The 26156-nt window shown below is 35.9% G+C and overlaps 1 protein-coding gene across 1 annotated transcript in view; it reads left to right on the top strand.

Moving 5' to 3' along the window:
- DOCK4 (dedicator of cytokinesis 4) overlaps positions 1-26156 on the top strand; it is a 264454-nt gene that overhangs the window by 142097 nt on the left and 96201 nt on the right. Inside the window, exons 13-15 of the mRNA XM_067314834.1 lie at positions 9696-9821; positions 22744-22868; positions 24366-24528. Of these exons, the coding sequence (XP_067170935.1) occupies positions 9696-9821; positions 22744-22868; positions 24366-24528 (414 nt within the window). The remainder of the gene's footprint in view (positions 1-9695; positions 9822-22743; positions 22869-24365; positions 24529-26156) is intronic.

Raw genomic sequence — 26156 nt, 5'->3', positions numbered from 1 at the left:
TTGTGACAAGGAGATTATGGGGATTCTATTTTGATGTGTTTAAGAATTAGTTGGCACCAAAGGCTGCTATTTGCAATAAATATAAAATAGGAGTAGTGCTCATGCTTCATTGTAAGTACGCAATGAATTAAGGCATTCCTTTCTGGTCTCAACAAGTGCTAAACTGAAAGATTAAATATTTATAGCGAATTTTGCACATAAATTATTGCTCAAGGCCATTTGGTCTTGAATTATAACTTTGAAGTATGAAAAAGTCAGTTTTAGAGCAGCTTTTTGTCAGGGATTTGTAGAACTTTTCCAAATACTTTGTACAGAGTGGCTGATACTGTTCAACAATCTGATGTTAAAAACTTTTACCAATTTAGGGAGTAGACAAATCTTTAAAATTTGTAGGCTAATCTAGCATATAATATTAATGGTGATATTTTAGGAAAAGATATTAATCCTTAAAGGCAGACTCAGTGATGAGTCAGATGTAATTTTATACCTTTATACAGCAGTTCAAGCTTGTGTTGTTATCTGTGAAAGTTCTGGCTGTTTACCAAAAGGATCTCAAAGGTCAGGTTCAAGGTAGTTTTTCAGTATACTTATCTGTGTGCCCTTCACATAGCATGACCTGTAGACTGTGTTGGAGATGAGGACTTTGTTAAAGTTAAATTCAAACTCTGCTCTTGAATATTTGTGAAAGACTTACTTTTAGAGAAGGGTGAAAAATGTGCCATTGTGATACTTTAAGGAACATTTTATATCAGGTCAAAACTGATGATTTGCTGGTCATCTCAGTACTGCAGTTATGCATGTGATTGGTCTGGCATCCGATTTAAGCCCTGAAATTTTTAGCTTAGACTACATAGTGAACATAAGTGGCTCATGTCTTACATCTTTGCACCCTTGTGGAGTGGGCTAGATCTTGCTAGTGAGGCTTATAAAAGCCTTTTCTCTTTCAAAAATTCCTTCTGATGAATGAAGTCAGTGTTGCTACTTCCTTAACTTTCTACTGAAAGAACAGCAAGTCTTGAAAAGGCTTCAAATGCTAAATTTAAGGAACATGCATGTTCATTTCATTACTAAAGATATCTGTGCTTTTATGGTTGTGGGGATTTGTTTTTACAACTTTCTTGAGGTCTCAGTTAAATCTTGGCTGTCTTTAATTGGAAGAAGACATTTATATAACAACTGCAATGCAAATAGCTGACTTTCCAGTACAATGGTGTGAAATCTTTTTTCATGGCAGAACTCCACTTCATGAAAAAGGAAAAAAAAAGTATTTCCTGAGAACCTTTTGTCTGTTATTTGCACTAGAAGCAATATAAAGAACTTACATTTGTGAAATTGTGTAATTTATACACTAACTAATATTTTAGTTAATGAAGCATGAGAAAACTTCATTTTAAAATATTTTGAGTAAGGTGATTTGCCTTTGCAATATAACAATATATGGAAATTGGTTTTGATATGCTGTGTTTATCATTATAGAATAACAATGTGAGTGGCTTTATTAAGTTAAGAACTGAGGAAGGCATAAAAATTACTATTGCCATTCATCAGGCATAAACAAACCAGCATGATCCCTAGGCAGGGGAAGTAGTGTTTTAAAACACATTTGCTAGCATATTCTTATTAGTACTGCTTTTAAACAGCAGTTCACATTTCATGTACCTAAAAATGGTGTTGATTAAAAATTTAATTGCTAAACAGCTTTTATTTGGTTTGGTTTCAGCAATATTGCTTATCAGAAGTGCTTTGGCCAAAAAATTTACCACTGAGCCAATGGAAAGTTCTGTAATTCCGTCTGTACAGCTGTTAGAAAAACCTGTAAGTAGTTACGCGGATAGATTCAGGCACATCTGATAGAAAGATGAAGTAATACTGCTACCGATAGGAGTGCTCTGTATGCTATGCGAGCATTTTCAGCCATGGAAGAACAGAACTGAGGAGCAGTTTTGTGGAACTCGTACATTTTCATACTCATACTTCTGAGCTCTTCTTCTGATCACTGAATGGAATCAAATGTGGAATCATATTATTATATCCAGGAGCAATGGGACTATGTCCTAGAGCAAGGAAAAGGACTTAATGGTCATAATAGCTCACTAGACAGGGTCCAGAAATGACTTTTGGCAATGCTGTTTGAGATATGGCAAATCTGTCTTACAAAGAGCAACAAGTGGTATGGATTGATCCTAGTTAATCTAAATTGATTTGACAGTTCACCAGTGCCTATTTGGGAAATACTTGTTTTTAATGCATCAGAAAAGCAATATGATGAGGTCCAGTGTTTAGAAATTCAGAAAAGAAGTGTCCCAGTTAGGAATAAGGCTAGTGTTTTAAGTGAGGTAGTTAACCATTGCACAGCTTACCTAGAGATATGATTCTTAATCATTTGATTTCTCTAAGCTAAAAGTTGCACTTTCTATCTTAAGCAGAAATCACATAGAAATTATTGCTGAGAATTCTTATGGTCTGTATAAGGAGGTTAGACTAGATGCTAAGTCATTTAGCCTTCCAGTCAACCTACATCTTATAGTCATTCTAGTAATAAATAGTTGAGGTTCTACCATCTCCCTGTTATAGAAATTCTAAGGCTTTTTTTTTGTGTGTGTGTGATAATATAATGCCATTTGTATTCAATCATTTATCTTCCAAGCAAGGGGGGAAAAAAACCCCGCCTCCACTCTCAAGGGTGTTTCCAACAAAAATCTTAAGTACAAGAGTTCATTTAATTCATGAGCTCCGAGACAAGTTGTCAAAAGTTTGCAAAGGCTGTTATTCTTGCATTCTCTTTTACTGAGCCAAAACCCAGAATCTAAAGCTAAGGGCAAGAGGCAGAGATTGGAGTTTCCTTTGATAATTCAAAGTAATCACAATCAAGCCATTAACAAGGCCTGTAGGGGTTGAATCTACCTCTGTTTCTTTCAGTTCTCCGAATGTAATTTGTGGGATTTACATCATACATTTTCTTGTGAACCAAATGTCACAAGATTTATATAATTTTTTTTTTCAAATCAATTTTAAATTAATACATAATTAACTTTGCTTGCCAGTAACAGTATAGAAATCTACTGGTTTTGTCTTTGCAGTTATAATGTGAACACTTTAAATACTGCTGGAAATGTGAACACCTGTATACTTTCAGAATTAGTTCAACATCCTTAGGCTGCTTTGTTTGGACAGATGTCTTATTTTATTACCTTTCTTAAAATACAAACAGTGCTGGGTAGCACTCTGTCTAAGCTTTTTCTGTCAGCTTTCTGAGAAGCTGCCAGGTGTTTTCTTTTTAATATGATCTAGGGTTCTCTGCTGCCAGTAGATAGAAGCTGAATATAAATGCTTTCTCCTCCCTGCAGAAACTGAAATGCAAATAAGTGGTCTGTAAGCATAATGAACAGTTGCCACCTTCTTCCTAACTAAATACAGAAATCAATAATATACTTTAAGAGCTGTCTTAATGTAAAATGACAGCTCTAACAAAAATATTGAATGCTTATTCAGCTACTTGTCAATTTTTGTATATCATCTTTCATCTGAATGATAAAAATCATCTGTGGTAAACTATGGTATAAGTTAATTGTGGGAAATCTCTTGTGCTTCCAAAAGAAGTAAAAGCAGATCTGTTTGCAGTACTACCACACAGTTTTTTAAAGTAATATTTTCAAAACTGGAGTAAATAGAGAGTGATAGCTCATACAAAAGGTTTTAACTACTACTAGGGAGATAATTGAAATTTTATATGAGGGGACAAAACTAGACTATGTACCTAATGAAAGAAATTGTGTCAGTCGTTCAGGGACTGGATAATCATTTTCATTCTTACATTATAGCTCCTAATGTTCAAGAAATGGCAAATTTCTTGTTGCAAAGTCTTGCATAGGTTCTAGTTCTCATAAATGATGTAATGATCATATCAGCCACAGTCAGATACAGTGTATGGTGGCATTTTATACAGTTTTCTGTTTTACTTTTTCAGTGCACAGCTATTCCAGCAGGCAAGTTATAATTTTTTTTCTGAAGCTGAACTATTCTAGAATTGGCTGATAATTATATTGTCTATAGGAGGAACTCAGATGAGAAAGAACTGGTGTTGACATGCATCATTGGAGTGGAGTAAATTAATACTAAAGGAATTTTGCCTTTATTATATGTCTGAAAAGGAATGTGTGTGTCCACAAAAGAAATATTAATGAGTTACCTTTGTATCTCCATGTACAAAAAGATTATCTCTATATTCTTGTTATGACTCCATTCCTTTTCCTTGAGTATCTTCTCCATCTCGGATTGGCTACTGACCAAATTTTTTGGAAGCCTGCTCCACCTAGACCCTGTCATGTTACTCTCTGATGATAAAACTTTCCTTTCTCAGAGCAATAATGTTTTTCCCCACTTCCCTTCTTTCCCATAGAAATCACTTGCAAACTGAGTTCAGGGGCTTTCTGGACATTGCAAAGGTACACAGAATTCTCCTTACAATTTGGTGAGGAAGGTGGAGTCTTTCAGTTAGTTGGTTCCTCTTCATTCCACTTTCTTTTGCAATGTGTTTAAGGGAGTCCCTATTTAGTTCAATTGAATGTGCAACCATCTAAAAATCTGAATGGCTTTATGAAGTCCCTCTGTTTTAAGTGATGTTAGTTAACTCTAACTGATAGCCAACTAATTTGATTTATAATTAGGCTGCAAACTTTAGTCCCTTGGATAATGTGAATTAGTCTCTTTCTGTAAAGTAGTGCTGAACTTTGTGAAGTTCACCAGAAGCACTGGTCAGCTCCCTCATGTCTTGCATTTCGGATGTTCCTCAATCATGAGAAGTGTCTAGTTTCTTTAGCAAGTGTGTTGCAGTCTTACAGATGCATAAATATGCAGCTGTCATTGCTTGTAACTGGCCACAGGCTTTGTATTTAGCTGACAACACAGGCCTTGGGACCCGCTGGGCTATAGCTGACTGGATTTACCTTGACCTGCCTGGAGATTTATTTTGGCTTGTAACAGCAATTATATTATGATCAAGGAATAAACTGTGCCTACTTTATTTTGGCTTTTGCTTAGCTTTGTACCATTGTGTGGCATAACACATTGCTATATATATATTTTTTAGCTATTAGATATTTATAACATGTAGTAACTCTGTGTAGAATTAGCTGTCTGTAACCCTAGAACAAAATGGAGCACAGAAGAGTAAAGACATGGGAGAGTAACCAAGACTTTGAAAGTACTGGCACACGAAGATATTGAACAATTCACAAGAGGCCAATTACTGGTCATCAAAGGAGTGCAACCTTGAGAGCTGAATAAAACCAGTTTTAGGGGTAACAAAGAGAACAAAGAACAGGTATCCAGCATAAATAAAACACATAGTGAATTAAGATGTAATGTAGACTTGCAAACCAGTGAACAAAGAGCAAAGTGTAAAGCCATGTTAGCCTCCAAGAGCAGCCTAGACTAAGGAAGAAAAAAACAGCAACATCCTCCTCCTCCTGGCGAAGGACTTGGGGTGTTGATGACTCACCATACATCACCTTCCCAGATTGAAACCATTGACCTTAAGACTCAGAGGGGCAGTGGAGGAGTTGGCAAGAGGTAGATACTGGAAAGTTTGTGTGTATATTTTATTATATTTTGTGTTTGTGTGTGTATGTATGTATATATACATACACACACACACGTACACTGTATATTATAGTATATTTTAACTGTATTTAGTTTGAACTGTGTTAGTATCACTGTAACTGGACTAAACTCCTTGATTAGGCTGTTAAGTCCTGATAAGGGTCAGCAGTAAATTCTTGGCTTTGTATATGCGATGTGTTCCTTTTGCCTGTAACAAGATTCTGAATGTAACAAACCGGTGGGAATTTGAGCAACCTATACTGTAACTTGGCTACTGTAACTTGGCTACAACACCTTGGTAACAGTATGTGTGTTCTGATTTTAGCTCTTTAATGTAGGGAGTCTAGTTTCCTTGCAGAATTAGTGGAGCTTTGAGAGAATAATCAGAACACTGAGTTAGCAATCTTCTCTTTAATGATTGTATAAACTCTCCTAACTTAAGCATCTTTATTAGATCTATCAGATCTTCTGCTTTATTTCTTGCTCTTCCCTTTTCATTTGGCAGCTAGAGCCTCAGCTGCAAGATTGTTGACTAGAAAACCTTGGTCTTTGGAGGTTCTTCAGATTGCCTTCCTGTGCATCTTTGCTGTCTTTCTATTTTGTTTTAGTTTCACTCTTTCCTGTTGGAGTACTGGAACGTTTTCACTGTATAACATTTTCACTGCTTTTAATTAACTTTTGCTATCTTTTGTCCAATGTTCTTTGTTAGTCTATTCTAAAAAGTTTGGATGTGCTTTATATATATATAAATAAAATATTTTGTAAGGGTACGGTGAGGGCAATGCCTGAACTCCTGGCAGGGAAAGGTACACAAACACAAGGCACACTATGGTCGATGTTGAGCATTTATTACCTCTGCATCTGAGCGGGGGTTCCCCAGTGATTTCCCAATAGAGGCAATAATGGAGCAGGAGAGTCCCTGGCACTGCTGAGCGTCAGTCCGTGGAGAGGAACACCGGGGGGGGGGGGCACTATGGGAGGTTTTTATGTACTATACACATGCACAGTAAGCACATTGAGCTCATCGCTAATCTTCGTTCAAAGCCCAGGTGTAGCACCACACTGGCACAGGCTCAGCCACGTGACCATGGGTCAACATGCCCTGTTGATGCTCCTTTTCCCACAGAACGGTCTGGCTAGCTTCCATCACGTATCCCCTCGATATTCTTCTGCATGTGTGTGTGTATATATATAGAAAATATCATTTATATTCCAATATATGTGTTCAAACTATAGGTAAATGACTAAAACATCTTTTATGCATGTTCACTGAGAGATTTTTTTCAAGCTTGTGGAGATAAAATGATGACCCTTCATTTCTGAACAATGAATGCTGTGAAATACAGAGCTCTAATACATTTCTTCCCTTGCATGAGTAAGTACTTCAAATCCTTGACAGGCAGCTTGTTTCACAGGTTAAAACTGTTTTGCCATTGAAGAGCTTCTTTTGACATTCATCTCATTTTTGAGCCAGATAAAATTCTTCAAGCAAGTCTGTGAGATGAGCAGACAAAAAAAGACTGTAGTACTATTTGAATTTGAGGTCTTGAACATAAACTTGGTGTTTAGAAAGCACAATAATATTGCACAGCACCAGGCGGTGTACAACATCTGATTGTTAGTGCTGTTCTGATTGATATGATCTGGGAAAATGACAAATGTTTTTTAGATTTCCAAGGAAACAGTGCAATAGGGGCATGTGGGAGTATGCATATGCATATGTATGTATTATCAATAGTACTAAGAAATTTTATGTTTAGCCCACCTCCAGTCTTGTTCCTTTTATATTTTAGGTGAGCTATATACAACATTTTCGGCGTTGGGGTTAAATGACTACTTTGGGGAACTTTTGCATTCTACAAACAGAAATATAATTCTAGAATCTAAATATATCTTTTCTAAGAAATCTTGAGCTAGGATGTGCTGTAGGAATAGATACTACTTAAAAGTATAGCTTGCTGTCACTGAGGAAGGACCTCTACCAGTGTGGTGGAATTCAAGACAGTTGTAATTAATCTCTTCTCAAATTGAAGATTTGGGGAATTTGCTACTTCTAGAACCCTGATTTATTTTATTAGCAGAAGCTGAGAAGAGGAAAAGGGGGGCATGGGCACAGGGCACAAGGCACCCCATCTGATGGAAGAAGACCAAATGATTCTTCATCTGACAGAAGTGATAGGGAAAAGCCAATGATACAATATCATTTTTTGCTGCTACTTTCTCACTCTGCAGTGGGCCTGAAGCTCCAAAAGGAGTATCTAAGTTCAAGCAGAGCTTTAAAGCACATTGTTCCCTTTTTTTCCTCCTTTCTTGTGACCTAACCTGGCCTCCTAAAGCTGCTGTTTGCTTCCCTGCCAGACTAATGTAACAGCAGCTGCTGTAGGGATCTGTGGAGTGAAACCTAGCTTTGCCCATCCAGCAATGAAAAACTTTTCATCTGCGCTAATAGAGTCTGGATTTTGTCCATATGACCTATTATGGACAGCTGCAGGCCATAAAAGGCTCCTGGACCATCAGCTGGCCAAGGTGTGGCTTATTCTTTGGTCTACGTTGACTATAATTGCCACTACTCCCTAAATTTGACTTGATAATCACAGAACAAATTCCTGCTACTAAAATAACTAATGTCCATGGCATTAATTTTTTAAAGACTACTTAGAATAGATGCCACTGAATATTTTTCCTCGTAAGGTTTGTTCATGCACTCGGCTGGAGATGTGTACGTGAGATGTTTTTCATGTTAATAGAATGGAAATCTGGTCAAAGCATCACATTTCATCAAAATAATAAATGTAAGGGAGATGAGAGGAAAAAGATAAAGGCTGTCATGCTAATTAGACTTGTGATCTATCTAGTGTAGTAGACTGGACTAGCAGTACACGACAAATTTTCAGTCTGTGATCTAAGAACTGCAAAACTTCAAGTAAATTTATTCAGTTAAATAATGACATGCTGGTAGGGGAAGCTTCTTCCAAAGCTCGAAGGACCAATGACCTTGTTGTTCAGTCTGTATAGACATGTTATTTGTCTAAGCTTAATTTAAAGTTGATTATGAAGCTTCTGAGTTGTCTGTTTATCTCCAGTTCTTCAGTGTATAGGAAGAGTTTGCTTTTATCTTCTCCTTGATCTGTGTGTTGGCATGTGATACGCTATAGTGATGTTCAGGGTCTGAGAAGATTAATATCTACAGTCTGTATCATTCTAACATTTGTTTCAGTGATTATATTTGAAATAACCAAAAAGCGTGTCTGTTGTTTGGGTTAATTTCAGCTGTAGTGGAGTATGGTGCTTGAAATTATTTTGTATACTGCAAGTATGATAGGTGAAATTATTCTTCCTTGGTTCTGGAGGAATAAATATTAGAAAATGATTATACAGCCATCCTTTTGCATTTTACATGTCTTCCAGCAAACATAGGAAAGAGCATAATTGATTAGATCTGATGAATATTGAAAAAAATATAATTTCAGTCATTATGAAAATAAGAGTTTATTGCTGAATACTGTAAGTAGAAAAATATCAATTATGCTAGATTGGTTTAGTAGCTTGGGTTTTTTTAGATTTTGAATGAATAATTTGTATAACTATATATAAAGTGAAGTGATTCATTGTAACGAGACTTCTACATTCTTTCTGTAGACAGAGACCATCATATTTGCCCCTCTTTCTGCATATCAACCAGGGTAGCATTGTGTTGAAGTAAATGAAAACATGAAATATTACTAATTGATACTTCTCTAAATTGACATTTCTCTATTTTCTTTTTCTGCTTAAGGCTTCAATAAATCTTCATTAGGATAATTTTGGTCTGATGTGTCATTGTAATTCAGTTAAACATCAGTAAAAATTTGATAATTCTTTTTCATGAGTAGTTGTTTTCCACTCTTTATGGATTTCTGGATATTGTTACCCTTTCCAAATACATAAAAACTCTGAGATGGCTTGGTGACCTCCAAGAACTTCAGAACTCCATCTGAACTGAGTTTTGTCAGGAATGATGACATACTTATAAGCATATGTAATTTAGAAGAAATACTCAGACCTTGATCATCCTGACTGTCTTACTCTACTTTGTTTTTTCTCTTCATTTTTAGGTCTGGCGGTTTCTCTTCAGTTGCTTCATGGAGACATAGAACAAATTAGGAGAGAGTATACATCTATGTTTACCCATGGCATATCCATAACAAGGAAACTAGGTTTTTCCAATATTATCATGCCTGGTAAGTTAAAAAGAACAAACTGGAAAGCAGTTAAAAACTAAATAATTTCTCATTAATTCTTTCCTCTGCTGCTTATTGCCAAAGAGATACTGTATTCTAAGAATTCTTAAACTTTTCTGGGGCCTTCCACACTATTTTTTTCAGATAAATAAAGCTACATGCCAGCTTCCCCATTGCACTGTGCAGTGTATAGTTACCATGTCAATGAAAAAGGGTATACAGCCATAGTAGTCTTTTTTGAGAGATTAAACCCCACTTTATGGAAGTGAAGATGACTGAATGAAAGATTGCTGAGCTCTAACCAGAGAAAGATAACCAACAGAACATTATGGGGCACTTCTTAAGAGATGGTGCCTTTCTAAATCAGGATTCGCTGGGTTTTACTCACATTGTACAGCTTGTGGTTTCACCAGACTTATACACACAATACTGGAAATGCGGGTACAGATGATAATAGGGATATAGATACTTTATTTTGATTATGTTGTGTAAAAAATATGCAAATACTTTAACAGGTAATAAAGTTGAAAGAGTGTGTTAATATGAATGTGAAGAAGCAAATACAGCAAGAATATAGATAGATAGCAGTAATGTCTATAGTCTTCTTCCTGAAATGAAAATTTGGAAAAGTTTAATGGGTTGCTGAAAATTATAAAGCCAGTATTTCTTTAAAACAAAACCATACAAGCAGACTAATTTGCCATGATGATGTTGATGTGTTGTTGTTGAGAAATGTTGCAGGGAGAAGCTTAGTTCCCAGTCTGGGAACTGGAACTGAGTCCACACAAAAAGCTTTGGCTTTAACAGATAATAAATTGTCCTCATGACTTGCAGATTTTTAATAGGGACTACTTGCTTGTTACAAAGGTGTGTCTTTACTTCTAATTTATGTATACGGGAAAACAAAGGTTTTAAGACAAGAATGCATAAGCTTAAATACTTCACTAATCAAGGAAGTCTTAAATATGCACTTAAAACTCAGTAATGAGACTTAGCTTTAGCTTTGGGCATATGCTTTTCTTGAACTTCTGCCTGAGATCTGGCAACTGAGAATTCCCCTGTATGTTCTTACTGCCAATTAAACATCTGTCCTTCAGCATCCTTGATTGGTATTGCTAATCACTTAAAAGATGCATAAAACAGAAGTTACCTGTTTTTGAATTTTATGGAAGTATTCTACTGATGTCACTGCAATATTTAGAAGGATAAAATGAATGAGTCAGATGCCATTTAATTTAAATATATATATAATGTATTATATATTATGTATTATATAAATTGCATATATATATAAATATATGCATGTATTATTGTATGTGTTTAATGAATGTCTTCAATTGAAATCTTAAAGCTTATTACCTAGTTTCATTTTTGTATGTCTGTTGGAATTGCAATTGAATCAGATGAATATTGTAGATAATACAGCTGATAATGATGGAATCAGTTTTACTGAGCACCTTATAATTCCCACTAAGAAGCCTTTCTGCATTTATTACTTATCTATGTATGATTTAGTGACCTTCTGCTCTGTGTTATCTAATTTTCAGTGACTTCTGTAAATAGCTCTCTTATCCCTTCATTTTACAGTTGTGAAATAATGTGATGTGCTGAACTGCTAAAAATACCTTATAGTAGAACACTCTAATCAGCTGTTGGAGGAATTTCTCAACTCAGTTTCTAAGGATTGTGCAGGCTCAGTTTAGCACTTTTTTATTGAAAAAAAAGAATATGTGGATTTTGGTGTGCTGCTTTCTCAGTCCAGTTGTATGCATATCTCTCTTTGGAAAATGTACGTCTTTATTCTGTGTTTACTGGCATAGGTAAGGTACTTCCTAAGGAAAAAATCATTTACTCTTTTAATGACAAGTTCCAAGAACTAACTAAAGCAATATGCTCTAGGTACTGAAATGGTTGCAAGAGCTAAAATGTGTGTTTTCTTTTAAAGTTCCCCTTTTGTTTTCTCTTTTGATTGTTTTTCTTCAGAGATAGACAACTTCATCTTTTGCCACTGGAAATGGTCGTGAATTACATCTTACTTTCTTAATTTAGTATGTTGCTCTGGCTAATTAGCACTGAGGTTAGAGGTCTGAACCAGATCATTGCAAATTATTTAATAAAGAAATACTATATGCAGCTAAACTACTTTTTTAAATGTCAGATTTTAAATCTCTGTTCTACTCTGGTGCATTTTAAACTCTGACTGACCTTCATTTTTTCTAATTTTATCAATCCTTTTCTCTTTGGAGTTTTTGTCATTAAAAGTAACTAGGATCAGCACACATACTATATCGGAGTTTTGATGAAAATAATAATGCATGTTTTTATAGAGCAATGCTTTTTATGTCTTTGGAGCCTAACAGGGTGAAGCCACAGAATGCTCTTTCCATGGCACGTGGAATTTTTTAGTGAAGACCTCCCAAGTGTTTTAGGAGATGAAGCAGATGGATAGAAGTCACACTGATTCAAAAGTCTGTGAAATACATCCACTTGGTTCTAGCTGACCAGAAGAAAGAAACATACATTTTCTAGGTTTAGCCACAGTGCAGATGTACAAGTCAGAACTCTTGGAAAGCATCATACAGAGTCAAAGGACACCCTGAATTTCTGTCTTAACAGTTCATCATTTATTTAAATGACAGACAAGCATATTGTTACTTAGTATATTAAAAACTTGCATTTAATATCAGCTAACATGCTAAACTGAGCGGTATTTTAAATAACAGTTTGTTTTGATAAAAGCTGATGGAATGCAAAAGCCCTTGTGTTTTTTTTATACATACTTTTACTTGCTTTTTTGTTGTTTATGCAGTGCACTTTTATGGAATCCAAATTTGGGTTATAGTGTCAGTATCAGAGTGCAGAACTTTAGCGTTGCATATATTATGCTCATATGCATGTATATATTCTTTTGCATCTTCATGGAAGATACCTAGTTCGCTAAAGAACTCTGATCATTAGCATGTGTTGACTGGATTTTTCAGAATTAGAGTAAGCCCTAGCACAGCTATTTGTATAGATGAAGATTTACTAGAGAGGGTGTAGCTCCCTGCTAGGGCTGCCAGTTGTAGACTGTAAGTTATCATGTGGTAAGCATCAGTCTTGCACATCTTTCTTTCTTATACCTATCAGACCAGAACTGCATCTGTTTTTCTTTAAACAGACTTATCCTCACTATCAAGAACAATGTAGTTTATACTGTTAATAGCTGGCTTATTACTTGGTACATTCAAAAGGAAACATTGTCATTGCCAAAATCTTTCCAGTGTGAGACACTAAAGCATAAAGTCAAAATCTCATGTCTTTCTGTAGAATCTTCCCTTTGCTAAGAAATTCAGTTAGGTCCAACCCTTATTTCCTGGAATTTTATCTATAAATTTACTCTATGCAGCTTTACCTATAAAAGAGAATTATTTATTTAAAACAGAGAGATGATTTTGAAAGATTCTATAATTTTAGAGAACAGCATCTTCCCTCCAGATATCTTAGTCTATAAAATATATGGTAATGTATAAATAATTCACCTGTTGGCTGATATCTCAACAGATTTTTCATGGATAGATAGGTATCAATTAGCTCAAGGCACCCTTTTTCAGCCTAGGATATGCACTAGTGTCATTATCACTGCTGTGATCTGACCACCACTTCTTCCAAGTTTTTTTTTCAGGGCTTTCTTTTTTTGCCTTCTTCCTGTCCATCCAAATTATTACTCTTCTAACATTAGAAGAGGCCAGACAATTGAGAAGTCAGTACAATGGTGTTATATTGACCGCTGTTTTCCTCGTACATCACCTTAGATAGTCTACAATGCTGACATCTGTATCTGACCTAGTCAGTCTTGGCTGAGTTGTTCTTTGCTTCTGATCCTTCACTTTGAAATCAAATCAGCATTGCTTTGCATTTGTCAATATTTAACTTTATTTGATGTATAGAGGTCCTTTAGCTGTCCAGGTAATTCTCATCAGAATTCTCTCTTTGAAAAGCTATTGAATATACTTACTACTACATCCGGATTATTAAAAGATCTTTTGTTCTTTTCATGTGCGAGAATACACTCTACAGTCCTTCTCCCATCCCCTTACTTTTCCTTTTTAGTAGCTTTAAAAATGAAATTAAAATCGTTGTCTTTTTGTATCTATACAAATAATCTTTCAAAATGCTATCCATGTGATGACATGGATTTTTCAGTGATACGATTTTGAAAAGGAGAATATGCTTCTAGTCAAAGCTTAGAATAAGAGGCTGGAGAGCAAAAATGTAAAGAAAGCCATGGAATCTGTTCTTTTCATCATATTAAGTGTTTGTGTCTGTGTAGCTGTCAATAAGTTTGGACTTAGTAAAGAACTGGTGATTCTAGGAGAAAAAAAAAAAGTATGTTTGACACTCAAACATTTTTCTCCCACAAGGAGAGGTATGAATTTTTCCGACCTTCCTCATTCTCTTTGGAGTATGAATAAGGTAAATTTCCACCTGCCTCTGCTTGCTCTTCTGATTTTCAAGAATGCAAAAATATGTGCTTTTAATTACATATCGTAATATTGCCTGGATATGTTAGTTACACAAAATATGTTTAAGCAATATTGTCAAGTAAAGACACCCTGAATTTTGACTTTTCATAAAACTATAGTAATCAGTGGGGGATATCCTCTGCCTTCCAAGTTCTATTTTAATACTTTTTTTAAAGCCTTGATTCTACCCGAGGAATTACCATTTCTATAAGTCACTGGAGGAAACAAAGTTACTAATACATGACTACATACTGCCTTCGGCAAGTGCAAGGAGCTTTTGGATTGTTTTCCTTCCCCTTCCCATCATCTCTGTCTTATTTTCTTGGTTTATTGGGAACTGAAGGAAAAATAGAAGACTATGGAAAGGGAAGAAATGCCACAATTGAATTGAACTTCCCTCAATTAAAGCTTCTGGAAGTAAAGGAAAGGGAAAAGGGCCTCCTGCAGTTTACAGTATTTGGAAGAGTAAGTTGGCTTTCTGTTGATCATAGAATATATATAGCAATGATGCATGGGAGGCATATACAAGTTTAGGCTTGAAAGTCCCTTTGCTGGTATACAAAGGTAAGTAGCATTAGCAAACAAGTGAATGCTTTGGCTTTTGAAAATGATCTCTCAAAGTTCTGTTGGAAATGATTTATTTGTAGCTATTGACAATCAACAGGTAAAAGTTTTTTGTTTAAAACAAATGTATATTCTTTACTCCCTATTTGTTCAAGTCAATTTGTTTTACATCTTGTTGTTAAAAGGAAGACCAAGAAAGAATCGCAGAACAATTGGGTTTACGTGGTAGATCTACATACTATTGGAAATCTGGAAGTGTTACAGTTTGAGAGTCCCTTTTACAGGGCATTGCAGTTTATGTAGTCAATAGGTTGCTATATGGGGAGAAAGCACTGACAAGATAGCTGACTGGTGGTTGTCACAGCCATTCACTCTGACACAGCTGTGCCCTGGCAGCTTCAAGCACGGCAGTGAGATTTGCCCTCTTCCTCAAAGCTGTCAGTAGTGTACTTACTGATCTTCAGATCTACTCTCTTCAAGAATATATTCACAGATAAACAGCCAGCCGCTCTTTCAATATCTTCTACAATGCCAAACAAAGAAGAAATAATTTCCATAGTGGGATTTCACTTACTGCAGTGATTAAATTCCTTGTGAAATTTAATGTGCCTGTATCTTCCTGAACTGATCTCGTTAAAGATGTTCCTCTATCAGATAACATCCTTCTGCATTATGATTTTCACAAATAATGCCAGCTTGCTTAATTTTTTTTTTTTTACTTAATTTTTTTTAAATTAAATACAACTGCGTAGTTTGACTTTGAAATCCTAGATACATTAGAGGAAACAGACCATCACAGTTCTATTGCCAGAAAGGCATCAGCAAGAGATTAAGTATTGGTATATTATTCCAGAACTTAATCCTTTTTTCTTTTCTTTTCCGTAAGTGTGTATATTAATACAACACGCATTTTGATAGTTAAAGTATCCTTCAGGATTCTTATCCAGTCTCCAGGTTGCATCTATGGCAGCAGCTTGTAGTGTAACTTGTTAAAATTTCATCTACACACTGTTTCATTACCTGGTACTCACTGCTGCCTTCCTCAGCTAAGGGCCACCTACTTTTGATCTGAGCTCTTCTGCCTTGTTCCTTATGTTTCTGTTTTTCTTCATGAGACCTTTCACTGTTAGTTTACACATCTACTGGGCTGAAAAGGGAGTGGAAGATTTCCTGTCCTTCTCTTTTACCTTCCAAAGTTTGTTTGTTACTGTCAGTGTATCAGCATGAATAATAATCTTAGTTTTCAGCGAGACATAGAATGCATTTACTTGAGGTGTTGGCGGCAGTGTGGGCTAAAGGTCCCAGGGCTTCTCCTCAGGTTAGAATCACCCAATACATGGGTTTTTTGAGATCCTTTTGCTGATACGGTTACACAGCTCTTGCCCCATGCTACAAGTCTTTTAAAGACCTTTACTCTAAATTATATTGTATCCACAAGGTTTAGAGCCCTAGATAAAACCATTTTATCCATGCTATGTTCAGAAATTTTCAGTCTCTGCAGCTGAAACTGACTTCAGAGCTGTTCAAGTCACATTTAAGTTATAAAACAGGGCAACTTGTTAGCTTGCATTTTACAGAGATGTGAATTAACAGGAACTTTCTGTAAACAGAATAATGCTTTCTGCTGCTGTTCAATTCTAAAGCATCTGTAATTCTGAACAAAGCTTTCAAAAAGGTAGCTGCTATCAAAAGCTCCTAGTAACTTCTGCATAATTATTTTTAAATTAGCTGCTGCTGTCAAGGACTGTCTAGATTTGCAGATTCAGAGTATGTTTTGTTACAGTAGTAAATAGTCAAATCGGAATTTATTTCACTACAAAGCTTTCTCGAGGATGGCTGGCAAACTAAACTGTCTTTTTCTTTCTAATGAAGACAGCTACCTTTGATCTTTGACTGCTATCTTCAGCTTGAAAACCTTATTCCATATGAATATGCTACAAGAAATGTTACAGGTCTAAATGTGATTGGAATATGAGAAAAGTCATTTTGTTGTTATAATACCTGTGTCGTCATTATATCTGTGTTGCAGTTGCAACTCACAGCTCCCTCAGCACACATTCAAAAACAGTTTTGTGATGAAGGATCACTATTTTTACAGATAGGTTAAGTAGAACATTTCTAGAAAGATAAAAGAACAAACAATACCTTCATACAAGTCTTCTGCCTTTTTCTTGACACTTGCCCTGATCTGGTCTCCTCACTTATACCTGTTGCTCCCATCAGCTGGGACTCTGTGGGAGCACTGGTGGCCTCTGTGAGCCGTAGGCAGCTTGCAGGCAGTTTGCACGCAGGTGATGTACATCCTGGGGGTACATCCTGTGACCAGCAGCAGCCCAGCATGTATATGTGGGCTGCTGAACCATGATAATTCGGCTACCTATCTATGATGGAAAGTGAGCCGGCAGACTGTACCTATTTATGCCATGCCAATTTATGCGTGGTGGAAATGTTGGAGTCCCTGAGCAGGCATTGTCATCTCCAACCTGCAAATTACTCCTGGCTCTTTTTTGGTTATTTAAAGTTTGTGTCTTGCAGCTGTCAGGTCAGGAAGGCTGACCTCCATTAGCTGAGCTTGTCTTCCAGCAGTCTGTCTTGCAGTTGTTTTGCTGCTCTAATTGGCCTTTCCTCCTCCTCCTGGTAATTGCCTCTTTCTTGTAATTAATGCTGATCAGGTCTCTGTCCTTCACTCCAATTCAGCCTTTGGATACTTCATTGCTCATTAGATTGAAGTCGTTAAGTCTGCTGCCTACAGCTTCTTCTTTTTTTTTTTTTTTTTTTTTTTTTTTTTTTTTTTTTACGTTGGATATCTGGAGCTGTAGTGTGCCTTGTTTGCACCTACATTTTGGGCAAGAAGGGTCTGGTTTTATTTTTTTCCTCTCTCAGCCTGTAAGTTGTGCTTTCAAGCTGTTTTTGCCAGGTAAAAGCTGGTATGTATTGGCAGGACCATATGAAGATGCAGGTGCTGCTGGATCTGTGCTGTACAAACTCTGATTTAGCAACTCAGACATTTCAATTCAGCACCTTTCAAATACAATTAAGTTCACTTACTTCAGCAAATGTCCCTGCAGTATGTGCAGCAAATACTTGTGCTGCATGAGAAAGTTAAAGCTATGTAGTCATCCACATCATTTCAACTTTATGGCCTTTTATCAACTTCTGTGGAACTTCAGACTTAGCTCTCACATCATAGTAGAAGCTCTTCTAAGAGTGCTTTGGTCTGTGGCTTTTAATAATTAGAATCTGCTTTTGATTAGTCAAATAGATGAAACAATAGTGCACTGACCAAGTTGTGCCAAAGCATTGGGATCTAATGGGTCACTTACTCTGATTAGGACAGAAGTTATTGATTGGCATATTGAATAGCATTATTGTCTGAAGGAAGAACTAGCTTTTTCAGATACAGTTTTGGTCCTTACAGCTCTTCCTTTTTTCCAAGAGACTGCTTTTTACTTGTCACTCTAACTGGGACCTATAACGACTTTTTTTTTTCCCCTAATGTATTATTAATCTTCTTACATCTAATATACATCAACTTTCTATCTTACCTATGGTTGGTTGTTACTTATTAACCTCAGTTTTTATTAGGATGGTGGATAGAAGTTAGCTGTGCCAAGATGGGCACCTGATTCGGACAACACAGAAATGCAATGGATAGCTTTTTAAATTTGCTTTTTTCCAGCTTCTGTTGACTCAGCACATAACCCACATGTCTAGAACTGCACTTCACATCTCAGGAGACTTATGTGGTTTAGCTTCACAAAACATGTATAATTATCATATCATTATCATTCACCTTTCTAAGGAGGCTTCTCTTATCCAGAAAACTTCATGCTCAGTCCTAGACAAAGCTGACCTGTGGTGGGGTTTGACCCTATGCTTGTTAACACTGTTCCTGTTTGAATGTCTACATCCATATGTTCATTGCACAATCCAGGAGCCCTGGTGAATTCAGAAATCTTAAAGAAAACTGTTTATAGTCACAACAGGATTTGAGGGATAGAGATGCTCTGTTAAACAGGCAAAAATGAGCTGCACTTTCTTTTAAAAGAAATGCCTTCAAATGGTCTAGATCTTTCATACCACACAACTTCATTATAGGTAAAGGTAGGCTTGTCATCTTAAAGCTGATCATCATTTTCTGTATTGTTTCCACTTGCTTATTCCTGTACCAAACCTTAGGCTGAAAATAACCATTGGATGTTTTCACTGAAGCAGACTTGGAGAAGGCAATTGTGGTATTTCTGAATGTGAAGCTGGAATAAGCGTGTTGCTTTTTTTCTACCATGATTAAAACCTTATAATATTTGACTGAGATTCAATTGCATGTGCATGGTTTGGACCAGTAATTAAAATCTGATGTACTCTAATAACTAGGACATGCCTTTCTTGTTTCTGCAATAAATTCCTCACATTTGGTCAAGTGTAAATCTTTAGAAAAATCTCAGTATGCAGGCACCTAGGAGAGACTTGTCTGAATCATGCAAATACTTTTGCTGAAGTTACCATCTGTCTACCAGATACCTTAGAAATTAGGTATTGAGCAAACAAGATGATTCAGTCTGTGAGAAATATGTGTCTGGTCTACTGGTTGAGGCAAAGATCCTATAGAAAAAGGACACATATTCTTTTAATCTAGTGCTTAATTATAGTTCATATAAATGAAAAAGATCAGTGAAGAGAATATAGGTATCCTACATTCAAGCATTTGCTGATGGTTGAATACTTCATACAGGAGGTTGGAAATAATTTTTTTACTGGAAGAGATTTCAAAAAAGAATGCCCTAACTTAGAGTTTTAAACAGACAGTTTCAATTTTATGAGAAATAATTTCTGTCAATGAAGACTGAAGCAATGGCATTTCTACACTGAGGATGCAAGTGATGAAGAAAACTCCAGAATATTGGAGAGCTAAATAATTCTGAAAATATGGATCCAAGTATGTTTTTGTCAATTTTTATCAGGATTTTCCTTCCTGTTCCTTTCCAGAGGGAGGTTTACTTCTCAAATCCATTTTCTTTTCAGTCAGCAATTCTATTTTCTGATAAGGCTTTGTGCTTCATTTTTACAACCCTATTGACTTTTTAATTTTATGTGCTTTTATTTGTAGTGTGTTCATATAAATATTGTGCTAAAGATTTGTGAAGAGCTTGGTTTTAAGGTCTTAACTTTCCACTGTAATTATCTGAACTGTGCAAATTCAGTAAAATTGGTTTTCCTAAGTTATGGTTGCAAGTAGTGAACTTTTTTTAAAGCAGAAGTGAAATATATGCAAGTACAAATCCAGATACTCAAGGCCAGATACTTTAAAACAGAAACTACTTCTTTTTTTGTAGGGATTATAAAGTGTCAGGTATGCCATATACTTTGAGAAAAGGAACTGTACTCTTGATATATAACCGATAGCTTACTTTCTTGATTAATTTTCCAGTGTATTTGTTACCTCCCTTCTGCTTTTATATCCATCTGTTTCCATGTAAAACACCATTGTTCCTCCTATAGTGTGGGACACTTATTCTCCTCTTTGATTTAATTTGGCTTGCATGATTTGGCTTTTTTTTTTTCCTCCCTTCAATAAGATGACCCACATGACTTGATTTGCTCTGAGACTTTGAAAACAGAGTAGAGCTTCTTGAATGAATATAGATCAGGAAGAACATTGTCTAAACTATCATGTTAGCACCCTGACTGCAAACTCTGCCCAGATTCTCTAAGAGAATAAGAAGACAGTAATTATGAAAGTACCTCCTCCTCCCTTGTCTTTTTTTCATGTGATTTGATTTTTTTCTGACATCTGAAAAAGTGAAACTTTGGAATTTTTCCTTAAGACCTTAAAATGCAGACACACATTTTGAAAGTCTACTTAGGTTTTGTGAAGCTGTTATCACTTTTTTAGAAATGTTTTCTTGTTTTTCATTCAAATCCTGCACAGTTTGTTCTGTTAAAAAAAAATGAAAGTGGTTTCAGAGTTTCATCTGTACTAGGTAATGAAATTTGTGGTGCAAATGCTGGTTTGTGGTTACATTTCTGTCAGACCTATGGAAAATGGAAATAATTCCTTCCTGATAAATAAACATCATGTCTGAATTTAGCACAGATGCATCTAGAATTCAGGTTAATCTTTAAAGAGGCATAGCTTCAATTACAGGTTGTTTGCTAAAATCGGTTATATTTCAAAGCTTCTCTTTTTGATTTAAAAGTATTGACATTTTTTTCTGAATTTGAAACTCATGGAAGTGACCAACTGCCAACACTAACTAGAACCTATCCTAGAATAGAAGCAGGGAGCCAACATGTTGCATACTCCTTTGCAACCGTACTATGCCGGTTTCTAAAACTTTTATAATAAAATATTACTGAAATGTAGAAATAATAAGAAATAAGATAGAAATAATTGGAACCAGATATTTCTAAGGGTCATTCTGTGGCTTGAGCAATAAGAACAGCTTTACTGATTTGGACCAAGGACCTGTCTAGCCCAGTGTTGTAAATGACCGGCTAGGGAACAGCAGGCATTGGGCATGTGTATATGCATATATGGTAATTCCCCTCTGATGCTCTCCCAGCCACTGAATATTTTCAGCTCACGGGATTTTCTAAGCCCCCTATGCTTGCCTGTTCTATAACCTGTAGTGGTTAGTACTATTCCAAGTACTTATCTGCTCTCGTGGACTCTTAAAAATTTTCTAACATTCGCAACGTCCTTTGGAAAGGTTTTTCCAAGTCTTCTGTCTGTTAACTGAACAACCACCACCTTTAGCTTATTTTGAACCTGCTTCCCATGTGTTTCATTCAATGACTGCACACTCTTACTAGGAACACAGCTATTTCATCCTTGACTTCTCATATGACTCTTAAGTGAATACCATCTTGTTCTGGTATTTATTTCTGTTCGTTCTGTCTTTTTGTACTATAACCTCTTCCACAGTTGTATTAGTTTCAGATGACAATTAATAATAAGGTAATACAAGATCAGACACTCCAGTCACCACCAGTACTGCTCTTCCTCCCACCTCAACAATTGCTCACCAGTCTTTCTTCCTTTCTTCATTTATAAACTTTGCGATAGCAAACTAGCATGCTAGCAGTATTTTAGAACGTGTATATGTTATATAACATTATGTAGTGCCTGCTTTGTATTTGTAATTTGAGTGTATTGATGAAGTTTTTAATCTGTCAGAAGTCTTTCCAGCAAGCAAAAAATAAGCTAACTTTTCACTGGTGTACTTTGGAACCTTTTGTTAATGTAAAATGTATTTAAGATTTTTTAGGTCATAAAGGAGACAGGTTTGATTACGAGTGCTTGGAGACACTTTTCTTTGTGTGTGTTTGGGGGTGGGGCATTTTTCTTTTGTTTCTTTTTTAAAAGAATTTTTTAAGAGTATGAGCAAAGAAATATACTTTCTTTGTGAGACTAGTTGAAAACAAGTTCTAGTGAGTTTTTCAAGGACTCCTTAAACAGAGAAGTGTAAATAATACAAATGAAAGAAAATATATTAATATTCTGTAATTAGAAGACTAATAATAAGTGAATCCACTCACCAGCTTGAGTATAACTGCAGATGCCACTGTAAGGACCAAAAAGAGCTAACACATGACTAAAAGCCCTTGGAATTGCTGTAGTATGGCATATAGTGTCTTGTATTTTTATAGAGATGAAGCTTTGTTTTTCTTGGCTTATTAAAAAGATTGCTCTTTAACATTCTAATAAGCTGGTAAATTGTGGAAGTGATACCATCCTCTGTTTGAAAAGAAGATGAGAGTCTTAAAGTGGTAAGAGTAAAAGTAAAAAGTAAGCAATTTGAACCAACTTTTACATGCTTTGGTTTTTTGTGTTTGGTTGGTTTTTTTTATAGGTGAAATGAGGAATGATTTATATATCACTGTAGAAAGAGGAGAATTTGAGAAAGGAGGAAAAAGCGTGGCCAGAAATGTGGAAGTGACAATGCATGTTGTGGACAGCAGTGGTCAAATTTTAAAGGTATCTTTGTGTATTTTTCCTTGCTGTAATTAATTTTGATATACTTTTTCATAAGTAAATCAACTTTAATATTGTTCAAGGAGTAAGAAAATGCTTTGGGAAGGTCATGATCATGTTTATCTTTTGCTGTCTTTAAATATTCAAAGTATTTCCACTTTTGCTTAAGATCTTTATAAAATGCATTTTTGTTTTAATTCCAGAATCAGTTATGTGATTCAGATAAACAGCTACAAACACCAACCAAATAAGTAATGTCACCATTAAAATGCTGGAAAATGTTGAAGCAAGATCAATTTTTGGAGAATTTGATTTCATATTAACTTTTTTAGTAAAAATGTGCATTTTCTCATGCCCCAGAGAAGACTGGCACATTTCAATCATTTTGCATTTGTTGTCTGGTTTGAATAAATCAGAGATCTTTGATGCAGTAATCACCATGATGCAGTAATAAAAAGATAAGAGAGTGTTCCTTCCTTTCTCCAGATTTGATGGTATGCTGCTGTTGATAGCTTACTAGCAGGCATCATTCACTTTTAATTTGACACACTAATAGATCACTATTTCTCAGATTTTTTTGCACCAAAAGATTTCTGTTCACCCTCAACTTTTTCCATGTTCCTTTAGCATCAAATTATTTTCTTCTTATTTAAAAGGACTTTTTCCATAGGCTCTGAGTGACATTGAGTGCTATGAGGTGACAAAATGAAGAAAGGCTGACACAAATAGTCTGGATCACAGTGTGTGCGTGTGTATACATCCGTAAAGTCAGACTGTGTGTGTAGATGCATGTTATGTCTGTATGTGATATACACACACACACACATATTGTATGTATGTAGCAAGGATAGGAAAATGCAAAGCTGATACCTCATAATTACTGAGAAGAAAAGCTACAGTAGTAGCGTATTTTGCCCATAGAGAATTGATCGGTATCCCCAAGAGAGGACTGATGCAGCTCCATTTGCCTGCTTTGCTATCACTTGATGCAGCAATCATGGGTGTGCCAAAGGCAGCCAGCACTATGCGTGTCCCCAGTCAGGGCATTCAGATTTCTCTCTCTTTTCATGCTGGCAAATAATACTAACAACACGAGGGTTACAGGCGTATTTCAGATGACTGCAAGTCTTGGAGTCTGGGCTGGTCTTCTCTCACTTTATATTCGGGAATCCTGGGCATGAGGCTTGAAGGACCATCCTGTAGCAGGGGGCACCACATCAGACTTGTTGCTTAAACCTTCCTGGTCACCCAGTTCCCCCTATATAATTCTTTGATTCTCCTTTGTGTTGATGAGTTTTGTCATTTTTTTGTAATCAGCAAATATTAACAAAGTGCTAGTATTTTTATGGGTTTTACAATATGCAGCATTATACTACACGTGGCACTTACAACAGGAGTGTAAATATTAAGTAGTACTCACTGTACAAACAGTCCATGATGACATCTTACCAGGAAAACTAATCTGTCTTTACATCTTTAACCAATGTATTTTTTTGCTAGGATTTTATCTCATTTGGCTCTGGAGAGCCACCAGCTAGCGAGTACCATTCCTTTGTGCTTTATCATAACAATGGTCCCAGATGGGCTGAGCTGCTGAAACTTCCTATTCCTGTGGATAAATTCAGAGGATCACACATCCGCTGTGAATTCCGGCATTGTTCCAGTAAGCGTTCACAACTTCTGGTAGTCCTCTCTGTTACAGCTGCAGTAAGCACACGAGTTTTCATAACACCTCAGGAAAAAGATAGCTGCATAAACTCTTTCTCTGCAATACTTTCATGACACAGCTTTTCAGGCTTGCTGCTCTACTTGGTGGAACTTTTTGCTTTGGTAAAGCCTAAATACCAGGAGAAACTAGTCTAGTTTTATTAAAATAGAAAGATACAATGTTACAGCTGTAAATGTAAAACAGAGTTTCAGGAAAATTGAAAATGAAAATTTAGAATTAACCTGGTGAATTATCAGAATTGATACCTGCTCCTTAGTATATGTTTAGCAATCCATACAATTGGAAAAGTACACAGATGCAGTATGGTCAATTAACATAACTCTTGCATTGCATTTTTTCACACCCCCACCCTTCCCCAAAAGAAACCCCAAAGTCACTCATTCTGAAATTGCATGAATATTCTCAACAATTTAGAGATGATTTGGGGATAAAAATGATACTGTTACTGAATTCTGGATCCATGTTCTGCGTACAAGGCATGAAAAACCGATTTTGTAGACATGGCACCGAATGCTTTTGACCAGGTATAGAAAGGGGGATAAAACTGTATGTCTTTTAAACTGCTGCTGCTAGTTGTCTCCTGGTGATGCAGATATGTAAGATTTCATTATTTAGATTGTGTTTGTGGAAAATGGTGCACACACAAGTGACAGTATCTTTAGACTTTAGGTTCATAAACTTCAAAATGCAGGGAACAGATAATTTTAGAAAAATAATTCTCATTGAGTTCTTTTTAAATTTTCTTTTATAAACCTACCAAGTAATAAAGAAGAATTACAATGGCATGTTTCACGTGGATTTATTATGCATCTTTCCCATGCAGTACAAGCTGGATCTTTTTGCTATGGTTTGGTTTCCTATACCATGCCAACTGTGCTAAACTTAGGCTCCAAATTAGCTTCAGTAGCACATTCTCAGCATTTTGCAGTCTGTTTTATATTTAGGTGATACATTGGTTTCCGAATTTAACCTTAGGCATCCAAATTTGAAAATGTTACCTGAAATCTAACATCATATAAAGAACAATGGCATCTTCAGTCATATCTATGGAGGTAGATGCTTTATTTGAAAACAAAAGTGCAGTGTAGTCTGAGACTGACCTAAAATAGAAACTGATAGGCATGAGCTGCTATAGAGGATAATTAACACATGCAGAATGGCTTTTCTTCTCGTGTTGGATTGGCTATGTCGCAATCATTTGGATCTTCTAACATTTTATATATTGCTAAGACTACATATTTGGAGGCCTTCATTATTTTTCTTTAATACAAGTCATTCCAAAAGACTGCTTTCCAACTTGCAATGAGATAACAGAAACCACTAGAGGAGAAAATCTGCAAATCTCTTCTGGGAGTAGAACACATTTTCTTCTATAAATGCTGGTCCTACAAAGACCATGTCATAATGTGGTCTAGCATGACAGACACCGGGATAAAAATAAATACTTCAAAAATATACAGATTTAAAGACAGAAAAGACATATGCTAAATTGACAACTTTTTCACTGACTTCAGTTGCTTCATGAAGCTAGTTTTAAGATGGTGAACTGAAAGCTTGGTCTT

Source organism: Apteryx mantelli, chromosome 1, assembly GCF_036417845.1.
Source record: "Apteryx mantelli isolate bAptMan1 chromosome 1, bAptMan1.hap1, whole genome shotgun sequence".
Lineage (NCBI taxonomy): Eukaryota > Metazoa > Chordata > Aves > Apterygiformes > Apterygidae > Apteryx > Apteryx mantelli.
Note: the sequence above shows the minus strand (reverse complement) of the source record. Positions and strands in the feature narration are given on the sequence as shown.